The sequence below is a fragment of the Oxyura jamaicensis genome, chromosome 9, assembly GCF_011077185.1.
Source record: "Oxyura jamaicensis isolate SHBP4307 breed ruddy duck chromosome 9, BPBGC_Ojam_1.0, whole genome shotgun sequence".
Taxonomy (NCBI): Eukaryota; Metazoa; Chordata; class Aves; order Anseriformes; family Anatidae; genus Oxyura; species Oxyura jamaicensis.
This window is the reverse complement of record NC_048901.1, coordinates 9,399,248-9,419,155: the sequence shown is the minus strand read 5'-3', so window position 1 is coordinate 9,419,155 and position 19,908 is coordinate 9,399,248. Positions and strand designations below refer to the sequence as shown.

At 53.7% G+C, this 19,908-nt stretch overlaps 2 protein-coding genes across 10 annotated transcripts in view; one reads left to right on the top strand and one right to left on the bottom strand.

Moving 5' to 3' along the window:
• The first annotated feature begins 18 nt into the window (after nt 1-18).
• Nucleotides 19-10,785, top strand: SNORC (secondary ossification center associated regulator of chondrocyte maturation). Of its 4 annotated transcripts, XM_035335149.1 has the most exons (4): nt 69-959; nt 2,351-2,506; nt 10,299-10,484; nt 10,649-10,785. In XM_035335149.1, exons 2-4 carry the CDS (start codon nt 2,434-2,436, stop codon nt 10,756-10,758), a joined length of 369 nt encoding a protein of 122 aa, XP_035191040.1. In that variant the 5' UTR covers nt 69-959; nt 2,351-2,433; the 3' UTR covers nt 10,759-10,785. The 4 variants fall into 4 exon arrangements, with proteins under 4 accessions (XP_035191042.1, XP_035191040.1, XP_035191041.1 ...); XM_035335151.1 differs by lacking the exon at nt 2,351-2,506 and having other exon boundaries at nt 19-115; XM_035335150.1 differs by lacking the exon at nt 69-959 and having other exon boundaries at nt 2,107-2,506; nt 10,302-10,484.
• A 470-nt stretch (nt 10,786-11,255) lies between these two features.
• The window catches only part of NGEF (neuronal guanine nucleotide exchange factor), a 50,296-nt gene continuing 41,643 nt past the window's right edge, over nt 11,256-19,908 (bottom strand). For all 6 annotated transcript variants that reach the window (XM_035335131.1, XM_035335132.1, XM_035335133.1 and 3 more), the window contains 5 exons: nt 18,699-18,862; nt 17,606-17,761; nt 15,045-15,124; nt 14,514-14,618; nt 11,256-13,915 (listed from right to left, as the gene is read on the bottom strand). In XM_035335131.1, the coding sequence (XP_035191022.1) occupies nt 13,743-13,915; nt 14,514-14,618; nt 15,045-15,124; nt 17,606-17,761; nt 18,699-18,862 (678 nt within the window). In that variant the 3' untranslated portion in view covers nt 11,256-13,742. The remainder of the gene's footprint in view (nt 13,916-14,513; nt 14,619-15,044; nt 15,125-17,605; nt 17,762-18,698; nt 18,863-19,908) is intronic.

The following is a 19,908-nucleotide window of genomic DNA, read 5'->3' as shown; positions in this document are numbered from 1 at the left end:
GCTAAAACTGACCCAAAACTTGACACTCATCAGCTTTCATCAAGAAACAAGAAGGAAGTATACAGGATGCGGAACAACAACTGCTGCTTTATTTCTTCCCTGGAGAGGAATACCGGTGGGTTTTTTCTACTTGATAATTTTAGAGTTCAAATAAACACCAGTAAGTCAAGATTGGAAAATTTTGACAAGGAAGCTTTAACTTTTTGCCCCCCTCTGCATACAGAAACACGTGCATTCACACTCGCCTTGTTTATGCAGGAGAGATGAAGCCCTGTCTGGTTTTCTGTTACTACAAACACTTGGTCATGGAGCCCTTTTTTTGCCAGGTGGTACCACCCCACCCACTCCAATTCCCTTCTCTAAATGGGAGGTTTTATTCCCCCCACCCCCGGCTTCAAGTCCACACGGACACCTCACACTTCCCTTTTTAGAAAAAATCTTACTTCTTTTCTACTTGTTTTTATGTGGAAAATCCCAGTAAAGGCTAACGATGAATGTTATTCTGTCATTCACATGACCACTAGAAATACCAAGTCAGTGAAGAAATTAATATAAGTTTTACATTATGTTTAGCTGTTGTCCTGGAGAGAACAGTACATGCTTCGGCTGATAATTTGACTTTGTTTTAAAATTTTCATTTCCTTTGGTGGATAAGACTTTGGTGTATAAGGTTTCTGGTTCATAAGTACTTTGTTTTTTAATGGTATGATCTAATTTCTACAAGCTAATTTTGGACTACAAGAAAAAGCCTGTTAATTTCCAGCTCAGTTGGGGAGTTCGAAAGGAACAATTCACCGATTGCTAAATGAAAATGCAGAAATGCAAGCAGGGAGAATGTGCAATGATCTGTGAAACCCTGAGGATCTTGCTCTGCTTCTGAGAGCTTGTAGATAATGGACCTGTGGGGAAGAGATCATGTTCTTGTGTATTTTACTATTGACTTCCCTTTTTGTACAAAGGTAAGATGCTGTTCCGTTCAGACTGTATGCTAAGGTCATTGCCCTTTCACCTCTGTGGCTAAAGGAGGGCCTATTGCAGTAGTAAAGGTCTCTTGCACTGGTAGGGATGGGAAAATAGGAGCTACAACTTTGCATCTGCACCTGATATATCTTTATGCACGTGAGTCTCCTTTCAGATAGGACATGAACCTGGATAGCTAGTGGGGCTGTGTTTGAAGTTTGAAAGATGTTGAGTTTGATGCTAGACATCTCAGAGGCTTCTCTTGAGTGTTATTTCACCAGGTTATTTCCAAACGCCTCATTTTGCCACAGAGACGGTTTTCAGTCCTCTTTGCTTTTCCTGCTTCCCCTCACAGCAAAGTGCTTTTGCAAAGAACTGCACCAAGTAGAATCATCTAAAAGGACAGCTGAACTGGATCTGGCTGACTATCAGAGATCATTTACCAGAAAACTCTGGATCTGAAACATAAAACTATTTGTACCATATTTTCAGAACATAAAGAACTAACATTGGGGATGTTTATGTAGTTGAATTAAAACATCTCCTGAACAGAAGCTATGAAGTATTTCATCCTCATGCGAATTTTAAAAGCAAACAGAAAAACACTACTAATGCAATTATTCTGTCCTCTGATAAGCCGGAGTGTGCCTCTGTTTGTTCACTTCAGCTGTTCCCAAGTCTCTGTCAGTGCAAATGTGACTGAAAACCAACCTCAGTTTTCTCTGCTTAGAATTTCTCATGGATCCATGTGAAGGAGATGAACAGCATGGCAGGAGGCTGCAGGAAGAGGCAGTTATCTATCCAGCTCAAACCTGAGGAGGAGGCAGGTATGGTTTAGCAAAGGAGATTCCCCTGGAAGATGGTTACCAGGTTTTAAGCGGCACTTCTGCCAGGGCAGACCACACACAGCTTCTAGTCCACCTCAGAGCACTGCAGCCAGAAAACAAGGGTGCCACGGAGCTGCTCTGGCTCTGTTTCAGAGTATTTTAACCTTAATAGATGGAGGCCCTCGTTCTTTTGCCATGCCCATCCTGGAAGGACCACCGCCACCCTGCAGGCAGAGGCGAGCAGAGCCCTGGAGCCCGGTGCTGGGGCTCACTGCCCCCACCAAGCCGGCGCTGTTTGCCGTGCTGCGGGATGGGGTGGCCGTGGGGACGGGTCATCCAGGAAGGGCTCGCCAACAAGTGCTCGTGTGTGCGCTGGCCTGGCAGGGTGATGGATGCCTAACGGCTCAGCTGCCTATGGGGTTTTAGGCATAAATTTCAGAGGGTGGAGCTGCCTTCAGGAGGAGGTGTGCTCGAGAAGTCAGTGAGAGCGAGTCTCTGCTGGGCTTTGCACTCTATCCACTTGCTCTTGTGAAGGATTTTTTTTTTGACCTGACTGGACAAAGTTTTTATACTGGTGAAATTTCCAAGTTGCTTCGTACTTTGAAGAGTTTAAGAATTCCTGACGACACTTTTCCTGAGAGAAGCCATGCCCTACCACAGAGTCCTTCGCCTGGTCCTGCTAACGCTGTGTGGCATCCTGCTCCCTGCTGTGCTGGCAGGTAAGGATCTTTGCATTTACACTCCAAAAAAATAGGTGGTCTCTTACCTGCCTCTCTTCATGTAGCTCCATCTTCCTCTCCCTCCCCTAAAAACATCCATAAGTATTTAATGAATTTTAACTGAGCGATGGCAATTGGCTTTGGAGTCAGTGGGGTAGTATCAAGTAAGGACATACTCTCTGTCCTGAAACTATGTGCGGAGAAGGGCATAAATCCTTTGTAAACTTGAGATGAACAGCAGTAGCTCCTGCATGAGTCTCGGTGATTATAGATCAGTAGACAGTGGATGGGGTGTGCTTTGCAGTTGATGGGACAGCTTGTCTGTCTACTTTTAATTGTAGGATAAAGTTTAAAACAAACAAAAACCAACAAAAATATTTCTTCAGCTAAAGCCCGTTTGCCAGTTTCTGGTTTCTTTTAAGTTTTCTGCTGCAGCAGAGTACGTTACCACAGGTGTTGTAAATAGAAATATGAAGCTGTCTATGGAAACATTTAGCTCAGTCAAAAGCTGAGCTGTCTATCTGAGCTGTTTGAGTTTCTGTTTAGGACTGGGTGTAAGTGAGGCACTGCAGCCTCAGCAGGCTGGCAAGGCACGTAGTTCTGACCCATGTTCAGCGGTGGTTCACTTGCAGCCTGAAACAGCAGAAAGGTTGTGAGGGGAATAGTTAGCATGGGACACCTGTTCTCATGGGCACAGTTTTTCAAGGAGGTTGTTAATAACTTCAGCCCTACTTGTTCCTATGGGGAGCTGCCTTTCCCCAAAGCCTCTTTCCTTAAATGCAGGTGAGATGCTGAACAGATGGCTCAGGCCAAGATGACAGGCAGGAGCACAGCACTTGTTTTCCTGAGTTCTTGTTCTGACTTCCAAGAAGTGCAGCTCTAGACTGCAGCTCCCTTGGTTTATTCTTTGCACCTTGCCTAGCAGGGAGATCCCGGCCAGCAGTCTAGCAGGCTTTTTGAAGGAGTTTTCATAGAGGCAGGGGGATTGATGGCTGCATCTGCAGGTACAAGAACAGAGTTACTGTAGCTGGTATCGCCCTCGCACGTCCCGCTACTTTAAGATGCCTTCTTGCTGGGAGAACTTTTAAAGTAACTGTGAGATGAGCCATAAGAAGTGCATCTTTTCCTTCTCAAATGCTGGCCTTTGATTTTTCTGTAATGGAACATTAAAAATTTAAGCATGACGTTCCAGTTTATGCCTTGCTTATGCTCCGAGAAGTCGTAGCAGTGCTCCTCCCCAAAACCAGGTAAGTTATTTTTCTTAACTGTTAGAGGTTTTCATTCTTCAGAAATCAATTCATTGTCAATGGAACTTTGACCTGCCTCCTCTCCAAGCTAGAATCTTTCATATTACCGTAAGTTCCCAGGGTCTGGTGCATGCCCACTCTCTCCCCTGCCTTGCCAGCTTCCCTGTGTACTTGCTCATCACTCAGCTTTGCAGCTGTGGTTTATAACCAACTGTCACTGCCTCTGTTTGTCACTTGGATCCTGTGAAATACTCCAGGTTGATACTGGGTGATCCTCATTTGCCCAGCGAGGCCAGTAGCTCTCAGAGCTTTGCATTGATGAATGCAGTAGTCAGAGCCTGGGGCGCAGGAGAAGCTCCATGCGTTCTCATGGTTGCATTTTAGAAGTTTGAGGCCCTCTGAAGTTCGTTCTTTCCTACATCAAAGTAGGACATGAGGGAACCAGCCTGGATTGTGAGGCATCCCAGGAGCAGAACAACTTTCTACTCTATTAAGAGTGGAGAGTTTCCGTCCCCAGTACGGGGGCTTTTAGCGCACGGTGGAATTTTTTCTCTATTTCACCCCATTAGAAAAGGAAATTTCCTGCCTTGTGGAGACAAAGAAGGGAAGAGCATACAGACAGCCCTCTGGTCTCTGTGCATATACATGCAGCCCAGCCTTTCTGTAAACAAGTTTATTTAACATTCATCAGAACCACACTGCTCTACGCTGCTCTACACTTGAGCTTCCAGCACTCACACATCACAGGCTGCCCTTTGTGCTCCCCATGAAGGCCTCTTTTCATCCCTGCACTGGCCCTGTGCCTGCTGTGGCTACCTGGGGCTGGACAGCCCGTTGCTGGCCTCTGAGTTCACGCAGCCCCTGCCCTCCCATGTCAGCACCTCGTACTTTCCGTAGCAAAGCCCTCTGTGGAGGGCTAAGCAGGTTCTGCCTCAGACAGGGCTGTAGGGGATGCTGGCAATGCCACCCTGAGGTCCAGAACGAGTCTTCCTTTCCTCATTGGATGTGATTCTGTCACAGCAGTGACTCAAGAGCTACCTAGTGCCAAAGCCTGAGGTAAGCACCTAGGAGTTCAGCAAGACGTGGAGGATCTCCTGGCAGCTGAGGCTTCCCATCAGGGTGTAGCAGAGCGCTCCTAGGGTGCTGGTGGATGGTGTACCTTGATCTGGCTTCTTGCCCAGCCAGGCTGGCTTCCTGAGCAGAGCATTCAGGGCTCCGACTTGAGAAAATGTGAACTCTGAGCTACTAAGCTCTTTCCAGTATTGCGTTTGTCAAAGATGGGATGACACCTGAGTCCCTCTTTGTCCACATCATGTAGGTGCAACAGGAAACGGGTCAACTGTAAGGGCTTTCTGCACCACCAAGTTCTCTCCGCTTCTGCTTTCTTCAAACGCAAGTGGCGCTTTGGCCTAGAGCATGGTGGGATGGTGAAGAGAATCTTTTTTTCTATTACTAAAACCAGTTTCAGTCCCCATAATGGGTTCAGAACTCCAAGTGAAGCACAGGTTGGTAAGAAGACTTTGCCGAGGCCTTGGTTTCTGAGTCATGTGTTTTTGTATCTGAACTCTGACGTGGGCTCCTGGATTTTTGTTTTGAGCTCATGTGGAAATATGTTACACTGCAGTAGCACCTCGGTGTGGATGCGGAGGATGGGAAGGAAGCAGAGCAGGAGATGGTCTTTGCTTTGCTAAAGGAGAAAGTACAGGATAAGGCCTTGTCCATAGCAACTTGTCTTTGTTCTCAGCAATAATACAATAAAAGGTTATTAGGAAGTTTTGGAAGTTCAAGTACTAGAATATGGGAATTAAATAATTCGTCCTACACATTTCTTGAAGACATGGTTGTTCTAGCAGGTCCAGACTTAAAACAAGTCTTTGTAGAGCATTACTCAGAGTTGCTCAGCACCAATGCTCTATAAATTACTGATATTTACCAGCTCCTGGTTAAGGTTACTGGACTGGAGGTGGAGAGCACGCTCCAGAAAGTAGCAGGTAACCTTAGCGCTCACCCCAGCACCACTGCCACCCCTTGTAATGGATGTAAAAAGACACAAAAATCTGTAACTAAAAAAGGCAAGAAGAGCTCCCAAGTTATGAAAAGGATGTGAGCTGTGGAGTTTGGCATTACATTAACCTGTAAATGGTGGCAACGGAAGAAATGGTGCGCCATGTTCAGGTTACAACAGGTGCTCTTGCCTTCGCAAGCATCATCCCATAGAGGAGGAACATCTCCTTGTCATCTGCTGTTGACAGGCTTTGAGGATGATGAAGTCCTGAAACCAGGTTGTTCAAAGAAGAGTGATGGTTGCTGGTGACTGCTCTCGAGGGATGAAGATGTTAGATGGCCACACCTGCCTGCCTTGAGGTCTTGCAGTGTGCCTGGGGGGGGGGGGTTCTGTTGGTTTGGCGTGTCCTGAAGGATCCTTCAGATCTGTCCAGCTTCAAGAGCTATCACTTGTGGAGATTTGTTTAGCCTTACCTTTCATCCACCCAGGATCTCTGGGGTGCAGGAGATCACGTCACTATGCGGGCAGCCCACCCAGCATCCTCACTGAGCATGGAAGGAGCAGTTGCTTCAAGTTCCCCTTGGTGTCCACCCTTCTAGATCTCACTACAGAATATGTAGCTGAAGTCTTGGTGGGTTCCTGCATCATTCAGACATATTTCTTTGTGTACTAACCCTGATACTTGTTCTGTTTTTTTGGCCTCAGTCATAACTAACCTGTGCTGTTGAGAGGGAGGATCAGCGGTGCAGTTCCCAGAAGGGAACTTGGCCTGCTGCAGAATAATGGATTACTTTTAGTCCACTTTTCTCTGTGTTCCACCTCCGCGCTGTTAAAAACCCCAGTAATTAAGATCATTGTCATCTCATTCTATCACCTCTCCCATAAGTGCTCCCAAGCTGTTTTTTGCAAAGTGCACTTGACTGAGCAGCCTGGGGAGTGCCGGTTCCCTTGCCTGTGCTCCGCTGCTGAGACAGGGTGGGTGCTGGCAGAGGGCTTGCGTATGCCCTGGGGTCACGGTTCCTCTCCCTTCAGAGCACTTGGAGTCGAGGCAGGGCAGTGGTGGGCTTACCTGTGTGTGCCAGTAGCCTGGTACCTGCTTCATGCGCCCTCCTGCTGAGTTGCTCTGGGGTGAACAAACCATGCAAGCACAACAGGTGGATTTTCTTTGGAATAGGACTGATCCCAAGACTGATGGGATCAGCTAACACACATGTCTCTGACTCAGATGTTCAGCATCTGCTCTTTTGATGGTTGAGGGGTTTTTAGCACGTTTCTTGGTAGTTCTTAATTTCTACAAAGTTCTTGGGTGAACAGGAAAACCATATGCTAACTTGCCCTTGATACTTGGTTTTCAATCCTCAATTGCACACCCTCACATAAGACTGCAATGTATCTGGGTTTTTGCACAAGTTAACAGTGCTGTGCCTGCACCAAGCTCCTGGAGGCCCCATGCAGCCTCCCTGTTGCCTATGGAGAGCTGCAGCCAGGCCCGGTCTGTCACTTGGAGGCATTTGTTCAGGGGCACAGTGCCATGGTCGCAGTAAGGATGCGACCATGTGACCGGCAGGTTGCTGAGAAGGCAGTAACCGTGTGCATGGGAAGGCCTGGGCCTGCCCGTGCTTTTTCTGTTGTGGATCATATTTAGGTCTGCTGGAGTCATGCTTTTGTACAGAGGAACCAAGCCCAGGAGCAGAAGTGACTTGGGGTGGTTATACAAAACGTCAGCGGAGCAGGGACCTGAGCCTCCTAAGTCGGGTCCCACACCTGCACCTGGCCGCCCATCCTGCCGGCGTGTCGAGCGGTGGCTGGCAGAGCCCCTTGTCTGTCTGCGTTGGTTTTTGGCACTGAGCACAACTCTGCTCTTCCCCCTCGCTTTCCTTGCTTTCACCAGGGGACTGGAACCGAGAGTGTAGCCCTTACCACATCTCCTCACGAGTCTGCTGCTCGTAGCCAGCAGCAGCACGGCCGAGCTGGGCCCGGGCTGTGTGGTGCTGCCGAGGGGAGCGGCTGTGAGGGCGTGAGTGTCTCAGGAAAGCAGAGGGGCGTGTGGGGATACATGGGTGGCTGCGCTTCTCGCAGAAGGGTGAGAAGGGAGGCATGCGAGATGTGAGCTGCTAGTTCAGGAGGGAAAATGCTGTTAGTTCAGGAGGGAGGATGCTGCAGGGCTCTCGGCAGCTGCTCCAGCAGCACTGGGTGAGGTGTGGTGAGGAGGGCCGGCAGCAAGGGCTGGCGGAGCAGGTGGCACTTGGTGGTCAGACGCGGGTGTTTCACTTCATGTGCGTGGTTCTGCTGCGGGGCTGACAGCTCCTGGTAGTGAAGCACCAGGCCTGGCTGGAGGGAGTTGTGTTTTCTGCAGTTGCTGAAGTGCCGCTAAGGGCAAGAACTTGGAACAGAAACCTCATGTTTAGTACACTCTGCCCTTTTTGTGAGGGTGGACTGAATGTACGCTTTAATCAAATGAGAGGAATTAACAAAATACCTATCCAGAAGCCATTCAAAATTCTATCCAGGTCTTAAGTCACTGAGATCATAAATACATTAGACTGTTTCCTCTTTACTTGGCTATCAAAAATAAGTTGTGCCCTACTTTGAGAGCTGCAATGGGTTTTTCAGGAATTGGATTGCTGGGACTGGAGAGATGTTCTGGGACCCATGGGTCTGGCTAGAAAATGAGCCTTTGCACTGCTGTTGGAAGGAGGGGTAGCACTGCCTCCTTGTCCCTTTGAGAACAGGGTATTGGAAAGAGCCTGTCCAGGTCCTACAGTCTCCCTGCATGGTGTCTGCATCTGTTACAGATTGCCTGAGCTAACACCTTGACCCACGGCCCGATGTGAGGGCTGTGCCCAGCTGTTTTGGCTTCGGAGAGAAAAATGTTATTGGGAAAAGCAACAGCGACCTCCTCCCAGCACAGCTTCCCCTTGCCAGGTGGGAATGGCTCCGCTGTTGGTGCTGGCCCTGTCACTGTTGGTGCAGCAAGGAAGGCCACAGCTAGAGCGTAGCCCTTCTGTGAGCCGTTTTCCCATTCCCAAAGCAGCCTGGAAGCAGGGCTTCAAACTGTGACACACATTTGGTTTGTGCCTCAACCAACAGCTTCCTAATGCCACCCAGGATGGGAGTAGTAGCGGCAAATGCCATGTCCAGCTTCTCCCCTGGGTGGGTTAGCCAGCCCAAGCGTGCTGGGTCACTGCCTGAGTGAGCGCTGGCACAGACCTCAGGCTGGGTGCTGATTTGCCTATGTTGCTGCTCCTTGGGCCAGAGTTAAGCTGGCAGCTCCCCATGAAAATCCTTTAGCTTTTATGGTTGTAGGAAGGATTTGGCAAATCTAGGCTAGAGCTGTGTTGTGTTCTTAAACCTGTTAGGCAGCATCAAAAGCTTCCAAGGAAGGTGGGAGCCGCTCTTTGATGTGAGCCCCGTGGCAAGTCCTGTCTGGGGGTTTGTGCAGGCAGCAAAGGCGTTTTGATGTTGGCCCTCCTGTTCTTTGGGTGCAGGGTTCCTACAGGAGAACCAAGCATGGTCCTGCAGTGCTCATTGCTCCTACAGAGCACTGGCAGGGAGGGTTCCAGGTACGTAAAGCTGGGGCTGGTGCTGCCGCCACCTCCCTTGCTGGGCCAGGGAGAGGCCAGGAGGGTGCTGGGGAGGCTGGGCAGGGGTGAGCCCACACGTACCCACGGCAGTAAGGCACACTGTGCCAGGACACCCGGGTGACCTAGCTCCTGCAGCACCCACTGTGCAGGATAGATACGCACCTCCGTGCCTTGCCCCAGTGAGCCCAGACCGTTTGCTCCAGTTCCTCTGCTGTGCTCTTTCCTGGCCCAGAAAACCACTGTGTCGGTTCAGGTGGGCCCTGGCACTGGATGCTGTTCGTTATTTCCCTTTTTCCCCATCCTAGTGTGACATTCCCAGTGGTTTCAGCGGGGAGCTGTGGAATGTCTCCTGCTCCCGCCAGGGCCCACCTCAACAAGGCAGGCATTGATGGGGAGCGCTCGGCTCAGCCACACACAAACAGGGAGGGCTCTCTGCTTTGGTTCCCGACCCCACAGGGGGAAGAAATAACAGGACGTGAATAGTAACATCAGAGCACGGCTCTGCTTTCATCTCCCCAGCACAGCATGGAGGTGGGAGCGGAGGGAAGCTGAGGCTCTGTGGCTTGCAGGACGCAGCTCCCCTGCTCAGACAGCGCCTCCAGCATCCTGCACCATGTAGGTGGTGGTGCAGGGCAGAAGGGCCCCGTAGCACTGGTTTCGGACAGTGTAGACTGTGCATGGGTGCCTGACTGGCCTCTGTTGCAGGGGTGTGATAGCCTCCCTTGTCCCATTGGTGCTGTGTGAACACCTGGTTTCACCTTGGAGCCCCAGGCATTGTCTTCTGGGGGTGTGCTCTCAGAGCCTGGGGCTCTGCCCCATGGGTTTCACAGCCCTCAGGGTTGCTCCATCTGTCCCAGGGCCCGGCTGAGCTGTGGCTGTCCCAGGCTCCCGCTGTGACCAGCAGCCTGGCTGGGGCCACCTGTGCACAGGAGTGATGGTCAGTGCTTGTCTCCCAGCAGAGTACCCACAGGGCCCGGTCCCCACGCTGTGGAACGAGCCACCCGAGCTGCCCTCCGGAGCCGGCCCCTTCGATGCCGCCACCACCACAGCCCGGCTCTCAGACGCCACCGCCTTCCCCCCGTACACCTCCGAGCTGGAGCCCGAGGACACCACCCACCTGCACCGCCTCGACACCGGGGATGGTACGTGGCGGCGGCACCACGGGGTCCATGGGCTGCATGTGGGTCCCTCCCACAGGGGTTTGGGAGTGGGGTTGCTGTCTGCCTCCCCGAGGGGGTTTGAGCCCGACTGCCCTTCCCCTCTGTGACCTGCCGGCCTCACACTGCCTTGTTTTCTGTCCCTGCAGGCTCACTGGGGCCCGGAGCTATTGGTGCCATTGTCATCGCCTCCCTCCTGGGTACATCTGTGCTTGTGGCCTTGGTTGTCATCACGCTGAGAAAGTTCTCTGCCTCCTGAACTCAATAAAAGATGTTTCTGTAACACCACCAGCCTGTATCCCGCCCTCCACTGCTGCTGCTCCCAGTCTGCCAGGGGCCCCTGGGGCAGAAACACCGCTGCAGATGTGGCTAAGGGTGTTCCAGCCTCTGTGCTGGGCAGCAGTGTTGCACCCCACATCTCTTGGCTCTTAGTGTGTGACTTGTGGGCAGGCTGATGCCTGGCAGGCTCGACTGTGGCAGTGTCACCCCCCCAGCCCGGGGCAGCAAGGGGCTTTGGGCTGGCAGCAGCTTTCCAGGTCTGTCCTGGTGGTGTGGTAACGGTGTTGGGTATCGTCTGGCACAGCTTTCCTTGGGAGAGGGTGGTTAGGTGGTGTGTGCCACCCCAATTCTCCCCGGTGTCACCCCACACCATTTCCCCCACCTCCACCCCCTGCCTTTGGCCCAGCTCCCCCTACCCCCAGCACTCGCACTGGGGGGTGCATGCAGTTGGTCTGGGGGAGGAAGAAGAGGCAGGCGTGTCACTTAGGCGCTGGCTCGCTCAGCTATATTTCATCACACGGCAAACGAGACGACGAGAAGTTCCCCTCAGTTCACTGAGGCAGCCTGGCGGGGTCCAGGGGGCTCCAGCCCGTGCTTGTGGGGCCCAGGCCTGGCCCTGTACAACACTGAGACCACTGAAACAGGCGTGCAGAGCTGGGTCTGAAGAAATAACACTGGATGCCACTTGGTGCCTGAAAAAGGCACAGCCTGTGCCTAGGGTTTGAAGTCATAAAAGGTCACAACAGAGCAAGAGTGAGTCCCAGGGTTTGGCGGTGGGGGAGTGGGACAGCGTGCTGCAGACCCGCGCCCCTCTTCCCCTGCAAGAAGTGCAGTGGGGCACCGGTGTCCTGGCGCTGGGGAACCTGGGTCAGCCCCTCCGCTACCAAACAGCTGCTGCTGAGGGGTGCAGGAGCCTTTCTGTACCAAGAAGCATCCCAGGTAGGTGTGTGGGACTTCAGGGCTGGGCTGGCTGCAGCTCTGCAAAGCTGCAGGCTCGGGGCTGTGCTCATTTCACAGGTAACTGGGGCTGCCTGGAGCCAGAGCTCCCCTGGGTTTCGCACTGGAGGATTTGCAGCTGCTGCAGGGTCTGGGCCCTGAGGTGGAGCTCTGGCTGTGCTCAGGAAATTGCCTGGGGGCAGGGGGGAGCGACTCGGGGGGTCCCTGTAGGGTGGGTGAGCCCCTGCACCAAGCTGGAGGCTGCGGGCCCCTGCTGTGGGGCTAGGCTCTGGTGGGGGCCAGGAGCCTCCAGCCTGTGCTGCTGTCAGGTGGACACCCCGCTGTGCTGGCTGCTGGCAGTTGTTCCTGCTGAGGTGGTGGCACCAAGCTGGGCCTGAGGGAGGAAGGAACCCATTCTGTGCTCCCTTTCCTGCTATGGCTCCCATGGGTTTGTTCCTGGGGTCTGGCTGCAGCCGGCCATGTGCCATGCATCCCTGTGTGACTCGGTCCCTCCCTCTACCTGCAGCCCCAGGGCAGCTCTGCAGAGCCCCCTTTCAGCAGCTCTCCTGTGTCCTCCCCTGCTGCCACCAGTGCAGCCATGCTCTGCTGCCCTGTGTGGGGCTGCTGTGTGGCTCCAGGGGCAGGCAGCTGCTCTCCACCCCATTTTTGAGCACAGCCATGACACCAGCTGAGCATGCAGCAGTGCAGGCCGCAGGCAGTGCCTGGAAGACTCCTTGCAGCGTTACAGAAAGTTGCTTAATAACCATGATTACCATGATTCCCTGACAGATGCCAGCTGCAGCTTGGGACCAGTCTGTGGCCACGTGTGGGCCTGTTTGCAGCCAGGCTGTTGAGCAGCAGGCGGTTGCCGCAGGGCTGCTTTGAGCTGGGTTTGTCCCATGGCCACTCTTGATGCTGTGCCCTGGGCTCCATGCGATGCTCAGTGTCACAGCTGGAAGGAGTGGTGGCCTGGCTCTGCAGGCAACGGGGTTTGCGTATATACAAGGGGTGAGCCTGTACAGGGAGGCTGTGTGCGCAGCTGGGAGGAGTGGGGTACAAGCATGCAGGCGTGATTGCTGGGCCTCCTACAGCTCGCCGCATCACAACAACTCCTGGGGGACTGTCACCCGCCTTCTGCGTGGTGCCCAGCTCTGCTGGCGCTCCCAGAGTCCTGCAGCAGTGGTGGGGCGGCGCTGGGCAGCACAGGCCACATGCAGGCGCTGGCCTCCCGTGAGCGCCGGCTCAGCCCGGGAAGGCCCCGGTGCCGGCTTCTGCAGCAGCACTGTGGAGGGGCTGCCAGCTGTAGAGAGGTGAGCTGTGGAGATGGACCCAGATGTGCTCTGAGGCCTTCAGGTGACAGGGATGTGGGTCGGGGTGTTCAAGGTCAGGCCACTGGTGGAGCGGAGCTGTGATCGCAGTGTCTCGAAGTGGATCGAGGGTCTGCCAGGGGAAGGTGCTGCTGTGAAGCTGCTGGGGCTGGGGAACTGCGATGCTTGGGGCTCTTCCCAGCCTTGGTGCTAAAAGGCTGTGTGAGACAGCTCCACTGCTTCAGCTTCCATGGCTGTAAGAGGCAGCTTTAGGAAAGCCCCTAACTCAGAAGGTAGTGATGAGCTGGAAGCGCTCAAATGGGTGGTGCCAATTGCTGTGTTCCATTTGCTCCACGTGCCCTTCCCAAGCAGCCTGAGCCAGCTCCAGCTGGACCATGTGCAGGGAATTGGGGGTCAAGGCTGAACCCCCCTCAGCCCCTGGTTCCCTCGCTGCTCAACTGGGTGCCACCTTGTGTTGTGTCAGTTTGGGCTCGTGCTCTTTGGAAAGGTGTTCTGTTAGCTGCTTGGAAGTACTGGGCTCCAGGGAAGGATCAGCACTGCAGAAAGCATGGCGGGCAGCCAGCAACTGCGGCCCGTTTATCCAGGGGGGTGTGTGCTTGGTCTGGCACGCCTCGTCCTGCACCACTGCCCTCTCCCAGATGGCAGCCTCTGTCCTCTGCCCCCTCCCAGCCGCACTCCAGCTGCCCGGGTGTGCCAGCGGTCATTGGCGGTTCCTGCTGCCCAGTTTCCTCCGCTGACTGTCATCCGACTTGTGCACCCGGAAACACTCCTTCAAGTTCTGGGCTCGGATTTTGGGGTTCAGGATCTCCTCCCCCATAGAACTGGGGAACCAGCCCCTCTCCTGATCGTGAAGACGCTCCCCAAAGATCCAGCCTGAGCAGAAACAGAGACAGGCACACATCAGGAAGGCCTGGCTGCCGCTCCTGCGCTGTGGCGGCCGTTCTGGGAAGAGCCGTGGAGCTGGCAGTGCTGTCTGGAAGCTGCCATTACCTCCTCGAGGCTGGCTGTGCTGGAGGCTGTCCAGTCTGTAAATCTAGTCAAGGAGGCCCGCTTGCCTGAGCAGCGCTGTATTTGGACAACTGGCTGAAGGGCAGCCAGCAGAAGGCAGGCAGTGCTTCCACTGAGTCCCCTCTGCTGTCCCTGACACCACAGGAGGGGTCCCAGCAGAGACCCAACGAGCTCCTCAGCTCTAAGTGCGGGCCAGGCAGAGATACGGACCAGGCTGCAAAGCATCATCAAGGTAGGCATGGCTCCAGGTCACACTTTGGCTGGCTGTGCCAGCCCTGCCACGGCCCAGGGCAGCTGAGGTTTGTTGAGCAGTAGGAGGCAGTGGAAATGCCCTTGTTCTGCTGCGAGCTCCCTTGGCTCTGAGGCTGACGTTACCTCTTCCCAGCCAGATCCCCCATCCTGTCTGCTCAGCAGAGGGCAAAGCCCACCCCTCCCCAGACCCCATTCCCCGTACCCCCCCTACCATCATCTGTCTTGTCCAGGATGTTGAGGACGTCGGCCAGCTCTAAGGACAGCTCATCCGGCTGCTGGGCCACGTAGGGGTGCACACACTGGATCTGCGGGCAGTCTGCCAGGGGACAGGGCGAGAGTGAGGGACAGGCCAGGACACAGACTGCTGTAGGACAGCAGCTCGGGGGGTGTAACACCGCCACCTCTGTGAATGTCCCCCCTGATCTAGTGAGAAACCCCGCAGAGGGCATGCACTGGGGAGCGTTTCTGTGAGGAAGGGTCTGGGGTGCGAGCCTGCACTGCAGGGCCTGAGTAGCACAGGCAGGATGGGGAGTGCTGGTGCTGCCCAGCCCAGGCTGGAGGGGAACAAGGTCAGGGCCAGGCCTTGACAAGTGGGTGTCAGTGGTGGAAACACAATGGGAGCCCAGGGAGAGGCTCCCACAGGGCCCTAAGGCCTTGGGGTGGGACGGGGAGATCAGGGCACACGAAGGGGGGCTCTGGGGTAGGGGTGAAGAGCTCCCAGCTGCTAGGCGGTGTCTCTTACCAACAAGCCTGGATGTAAAGGAAACAAACTTGGTTCTTCGGTTTGGGGCCAGAGAAATCATCCAGCGCTTCATCTCGCTCCTGCATAGGGGAAATAAGCCAAGGCTGTGCATACAGGAGAGTCCTAGAGACACCACCTCTTCCACCCACCCAGCCCCAAGCTCCTGATGCCTGCTCTCGCGGCTCTTTCCTGCCTGTCTCCCTGGGGTCCTGGACTCTCTGGTGGTGCTGACCCTCCCTCTGACAAACACCAGCTGGGATGTCCAGGGGTGCCCCAAGGCACCATGCCCTAGCCCTGCCTCACAGACCTGGCTGCCTCTGGTCCCTGGTGCTGGCCCTCTCTACGAGCAGCGTGGCTGCAGCAAGCCAGCGGCAGCAGGAGGGAGCTTGGCCTCCTTCGAGCTCTGCCCAGGAACAGCAGCTCCTGGTTGTAGGTCAGCGAGGTCAACAGCAGCGGTTTTGCTTGGTGAAACACAGTCAGAGGAACATCTCTTCCCACAGCTGCTGTGCAGGAACACTTGAAGGGTACTGCTGAGCAGTTTGCAGACAAATGCTGTGGCCTACCCAGGTATTGCTCGCTTGGCAGTGGCTGAGACGAAAGCCACGTGAGCACACTGTCAGCTCCAGCACACAGTTACTAAAGGCAAGGCCTGGACTCGCAGCAGGAGGATGAAGATTTCACACGCGGTTAAGAAGCCCCTGCCTTGGCATCCCCTCTCTCTCTCTTCATGTGCTCCAGCTTCTGGCTGAAGGAGCAGCTGTGCTCCCAGCCCTGAGGGAGCCAGGACTTTATCCTTCCTCGGATGGTAGCTTTTAAACCTGAATTTGATACACACCTAAAGCCACTGGAGTCTCCTTTGGAAGGAGTGGCTAAAACGGAGCTGCGAAGGAAATGCACTGACAAATGAACATGCAGAGCTGGCAGCAAAGTGCGATGCCTGGGGCCAGTGAATCCAGCTGCAGGTCGAGCACAGCTCCACTGGGCAAGGTGCGTGGGATGGGGGCCCTGTGCTCTGAGGGGCTGGCACAGTGATCGGCCCATGAGTCTTGCTGTGGTGCTGGCTGCAGGCCTGTTCTTGCAGGGCTCTTTGGATCCTCCCTGCAGTGCCCTGCCTTCTCTCGGCCCTGTGAGGGGCCCGTGTGGGTGCTAGGACCACCCCTGTGCCCAGACTCAGGCCAGCTGCTGGTGCTGGCAGAGCCCAGCTGGGGGGCTAGCTGCAAGCTGCCACGGAGCAGATTGTCGCTGCTGTATGGGTTCAGAGCTGGGAAACACTGTGAGATTTGTCAAGTACATGCAGCGGTTGTTCTTTAACATCAATTTCCCTCTTCTGATTCTTCACTTTTCTGGTCCGTGGCTGGTACTGCCCACAGCTCTCCTGCAGCTTCAGTACAGCAGCCTCCAGCAGGCACCACACTGCCCCTCAGGCCGCCAGACCTCTGGGCATGCCTTGGGCAGGCTCTCACACTCACAGTGCCTGTCTCAAAGACGGAGCAGGACACAGAAACATAGAAATGCAATTGCCTCCCTAGGCTGAGGCAAACCCTGGCCTGGTTTATCATTCTCTGCACAGCTCAGGCTTACAGACGTCAGACGTGCGTTTGCCCTGCACGATGTGACTGACATCTCTATTTTCAGCACAGCAAAGCTGCAGTCACAGAGCTGGGGGGAAGGTGCAGATGCTCGCTGTGCCAGGGGCTTGTCTTCCTCATCCTGGTGCTGCAGATATGGCTGTCAAACACTGTTGAACAGTGAAGCAACATCAAGCTGAGGGGTGCACAATCTCCAGTAGCTGCGTAACTGGTGGTACATGTCCGCTTATATGGCACCTTTAACAGTACAGATGCTGTGCCTGGAAAAACGTGGGTCTGGTGAGTCTTGGGTCAATGAGAAAGTCAGGCACTGAGCTCCAAAACAATCCTGCCTGTGTTAGTGCAGCTGAATCACTTGCCTGGTCTGAGCTTGTTGGAGCCTGAATTGAAAAATCCATGAGTCAAATAAGATATATCCAGGGAGACAAGGAGGCCCCGAGCAGCAGAGGGCTGCTGCAAGGTCAGGATCGGCTGTGGAACGTGCTGATGAAGAGGCCTTGCCTTCTCCCATTTGCCTACGACCAGGAGCCACTTTGCTTCACAGGCCTGGTCAGGTACGGCTTTCGTCTCAGTGGCTGAGCTGCTGGCAGCTTGTGCAGGACACATCCTGTTTGTTCTACTGTGCACGCTGCAGGCTGTACATCACCTGGGCTCCTGGGCCAGGACTGAGTTCTGAGCTCTGCCCCAGGTGCCTGCCCATCTTCCACCACGGGTGCTACAAATCCACCATACAGGAGAGAAACCTGCCTGCTTCCCTAATACCTTTCAGGAGGAGAGACTGAAGGTGGCCCGCGGGAGAATGATTTGTAGGGTCAGCCATGATGGCCTAAGGCCAGCTGAGCAGTGGGATCTCTGGCTGCTTGACCCTGGTAAGTCCTGAGGGCTGCTCCCCATGCCTGTAGGCTGCTGCCCTTGACTGGGAGTAGGGAGTGAGCAATGTTGCGTGCTGGGGGGTGACTGTGTTGTACTCACTGGGACGATGCCTTCAGCATGTAGCTGGCCTCCCGGTCATCTGCATTCTCAAGCAGCCTCAGGATGAAGACGTTGGCCAAACTCTGCCCCTGGTCTTCTAATTCCTCCACCCGAAGAAGCCCCCGTGGCGCTGAGTCAAACACTTGGTACTTGTCCCTGAGAGGGGTTAAAGAGAAGATGGGGAAAACCTGCAAGGTATGGCACAACAGTTTGTCTTCATCCACCCAGAACTGTACTGGGGCCAGACCAAGAACCTCTGTATGGAAGGAGAAGAGATGCTGTGGGAAGGGATGAGCGGGTGGCTGCAAAACCTCACCGCAAAGCAACAGACCCTCTCCTTGCTCAGCCTTAGGCATCCTGCGTGGCCCAAAACAAGTTGCAACTCGTGTACAAAACACAGATGGTGCTCCCTCAAAGGGGACTGTGAGGCTCAATTCATTCCTATTTGTAAGATGCCTCTGTGTTTTCTGGATACAAGCTGCCGCAGAAGCAAAATATTTCCAGGCGTACAGACACTGCGGCGACATGTTTATTAGAAATGTTGGACTGGCGAGATGCTCCCTACCGGTGAGTCTAGTTAGTGCTACAAAGAACGCGCTGTTCTCTGGGACCCGTCTGTTTGTGCTGCTGTATTTCACTGGTCTCTAGCCTCACAAAACATAGTCCTAAGCATGATGACATTCCCGTCTTCCTGAGGCAGGTTATACCATGTCAAATATAACCGCTAGCCTCAGGCCTAGATTTATACCCCTCCTCACTACTCAAATTTTCTAGACTCCTTTCTTAGAATTTTAACAGACTAAATCTGAGCTGTTCCTCAGGCAGCGATGAGTCAAAAAAAGCACTTCTTGACAGGAAGACAGGCCTCCTGGATCAGCCTGCCAGCTGATGTAACTCAGTGCCACTCTGCAGAAACTGGTGGATGCACGTTTGCTTCTCCTGCTGGGAGACCTGCCCTGAAATCTGCACAGAAAGTCCTGTTTGCCATCAAGTTTCAGCTGGTGAGCTGCACCACCCATGAACAGCCAGTGCTCCCCACCTGCGCTTACAAAGGACTTAACGTGCCTGTATGCCACCTGAATTTTCCACTTACCCAGGAATTTGCCGGCAAATTACCAGCAGATCATTGAAAAGGAACAAGTAGATTTCTCTGAAGAGCTTCTTGGTGCGAAGCGTTCGCGATGTCTTCGGACCATTCATTTGCTGCAGTTCCCCCTGTTTCAGCAGCCAGCGGGAGTGAGAGATGATGGGCACGGACTAGAAGTTAGAAAAAAACAGCAACAGTGAGAAGGGCCACAAATCCATGGGCTGTTGCAGTTATGAAGCTGAAAGCAACAGGCCACGAAGAAGGAATTTCAAGTGAGCTCCCATCACAACATCTCCTGCCGCAGAGGATGGATGGAGAGCTGCACAGAGAGTGCAGTGTGCTCTTACAGCCACGCCACAGCCCAGCACAGGGAGTAACAGAGCTCAGACAGGGACACAAGCAGGGGCCCCAGAACGAACAAACAGTCCAGGGCAGCGGTGCTTGAGTGCCCAGTGCTGGAATTAAACACCAGTTCTACGCCCTGCAGAGCCTGATCTAGTCTCTGGAGCATCCCATGTCTCATCACCAAGCCAGGGAGACTGGCTTTCAAAAACATGCAGTTGGCTTTTTGGCTGTGAATAAAGCAGGTTAAACAAGTTCTCAGGGGACAACTCTGTCCCAGCCAGGAGCAGCTACAGCAGCATTTATGCTAGAGTTTTACAAAATATTATTTTAAAAACAGAAGCCTGGAACAAAGCACTTCTTATATTAGGACGCTACATTTTTGGTCAAATGACTGAAATACTTGAAAACATCACCACAACTGCTACCCTTTCCACCTTCTTTCCCTCCCATGTTTGTCACATGCCCTGTGGTGTAGTCTTTCTTTCTGTGCCCCTGCATGAGTTTCACCAGAGGAGCCCTGCCTGTGTCAGTGCCTAGGGTGACCTGCTCCAGCCTGCCATCTCAGCCTCAGCTGTGCAAGCAATGAAGGCAGTCTTGTGGCTTCTGCAACCCAAAGCTGGCCTGAGGACTGTGGTCTAGCCCAGGCCCACTGGTTTTGGGGTTCGGAAAATCAAATTCTTGGGGTGCCAAGTGTAGCCTTCCAAACAAATGGTCTCAATTTTTTATTTATTTTTATTTTTCTTCAGTTGCTCAGGTATGTATGAAGGCTACTGGGAAACTAAATATGTTCCTTAGTTAGTGAGGCACACGGATCTGAGGAGTGCTTTCACAGCACTCATGAAAAGAAACAGTGACTTTATACTTAGCACAG

Excerpts from the sequence above, each read along its gene's own strand:
- SNORC (XM_035335149.1), top strand. The coding sequence starts at position 2,434 with ATGCCCTACCACAGAGTCCTTCGCCTGGTCCTGCTAACGCTGTGTGGC. Across the intron at positions 2,507-10,298 it reads GCTCCCTGCTGTGCTGGCAG|CAGAGTACCCACAGGGCCCG; the intron begins GTAAGGATCTTT and ends CTTGTCTCCCAG. Across the intron at positions 10,485-10,648 it reads CCGCCTCGACACCGGGGATG|GCTCACTGGGGCCCGGAGCT; the intron begins GTACGTGGCGGC and ends CTGTCCCTGCAG.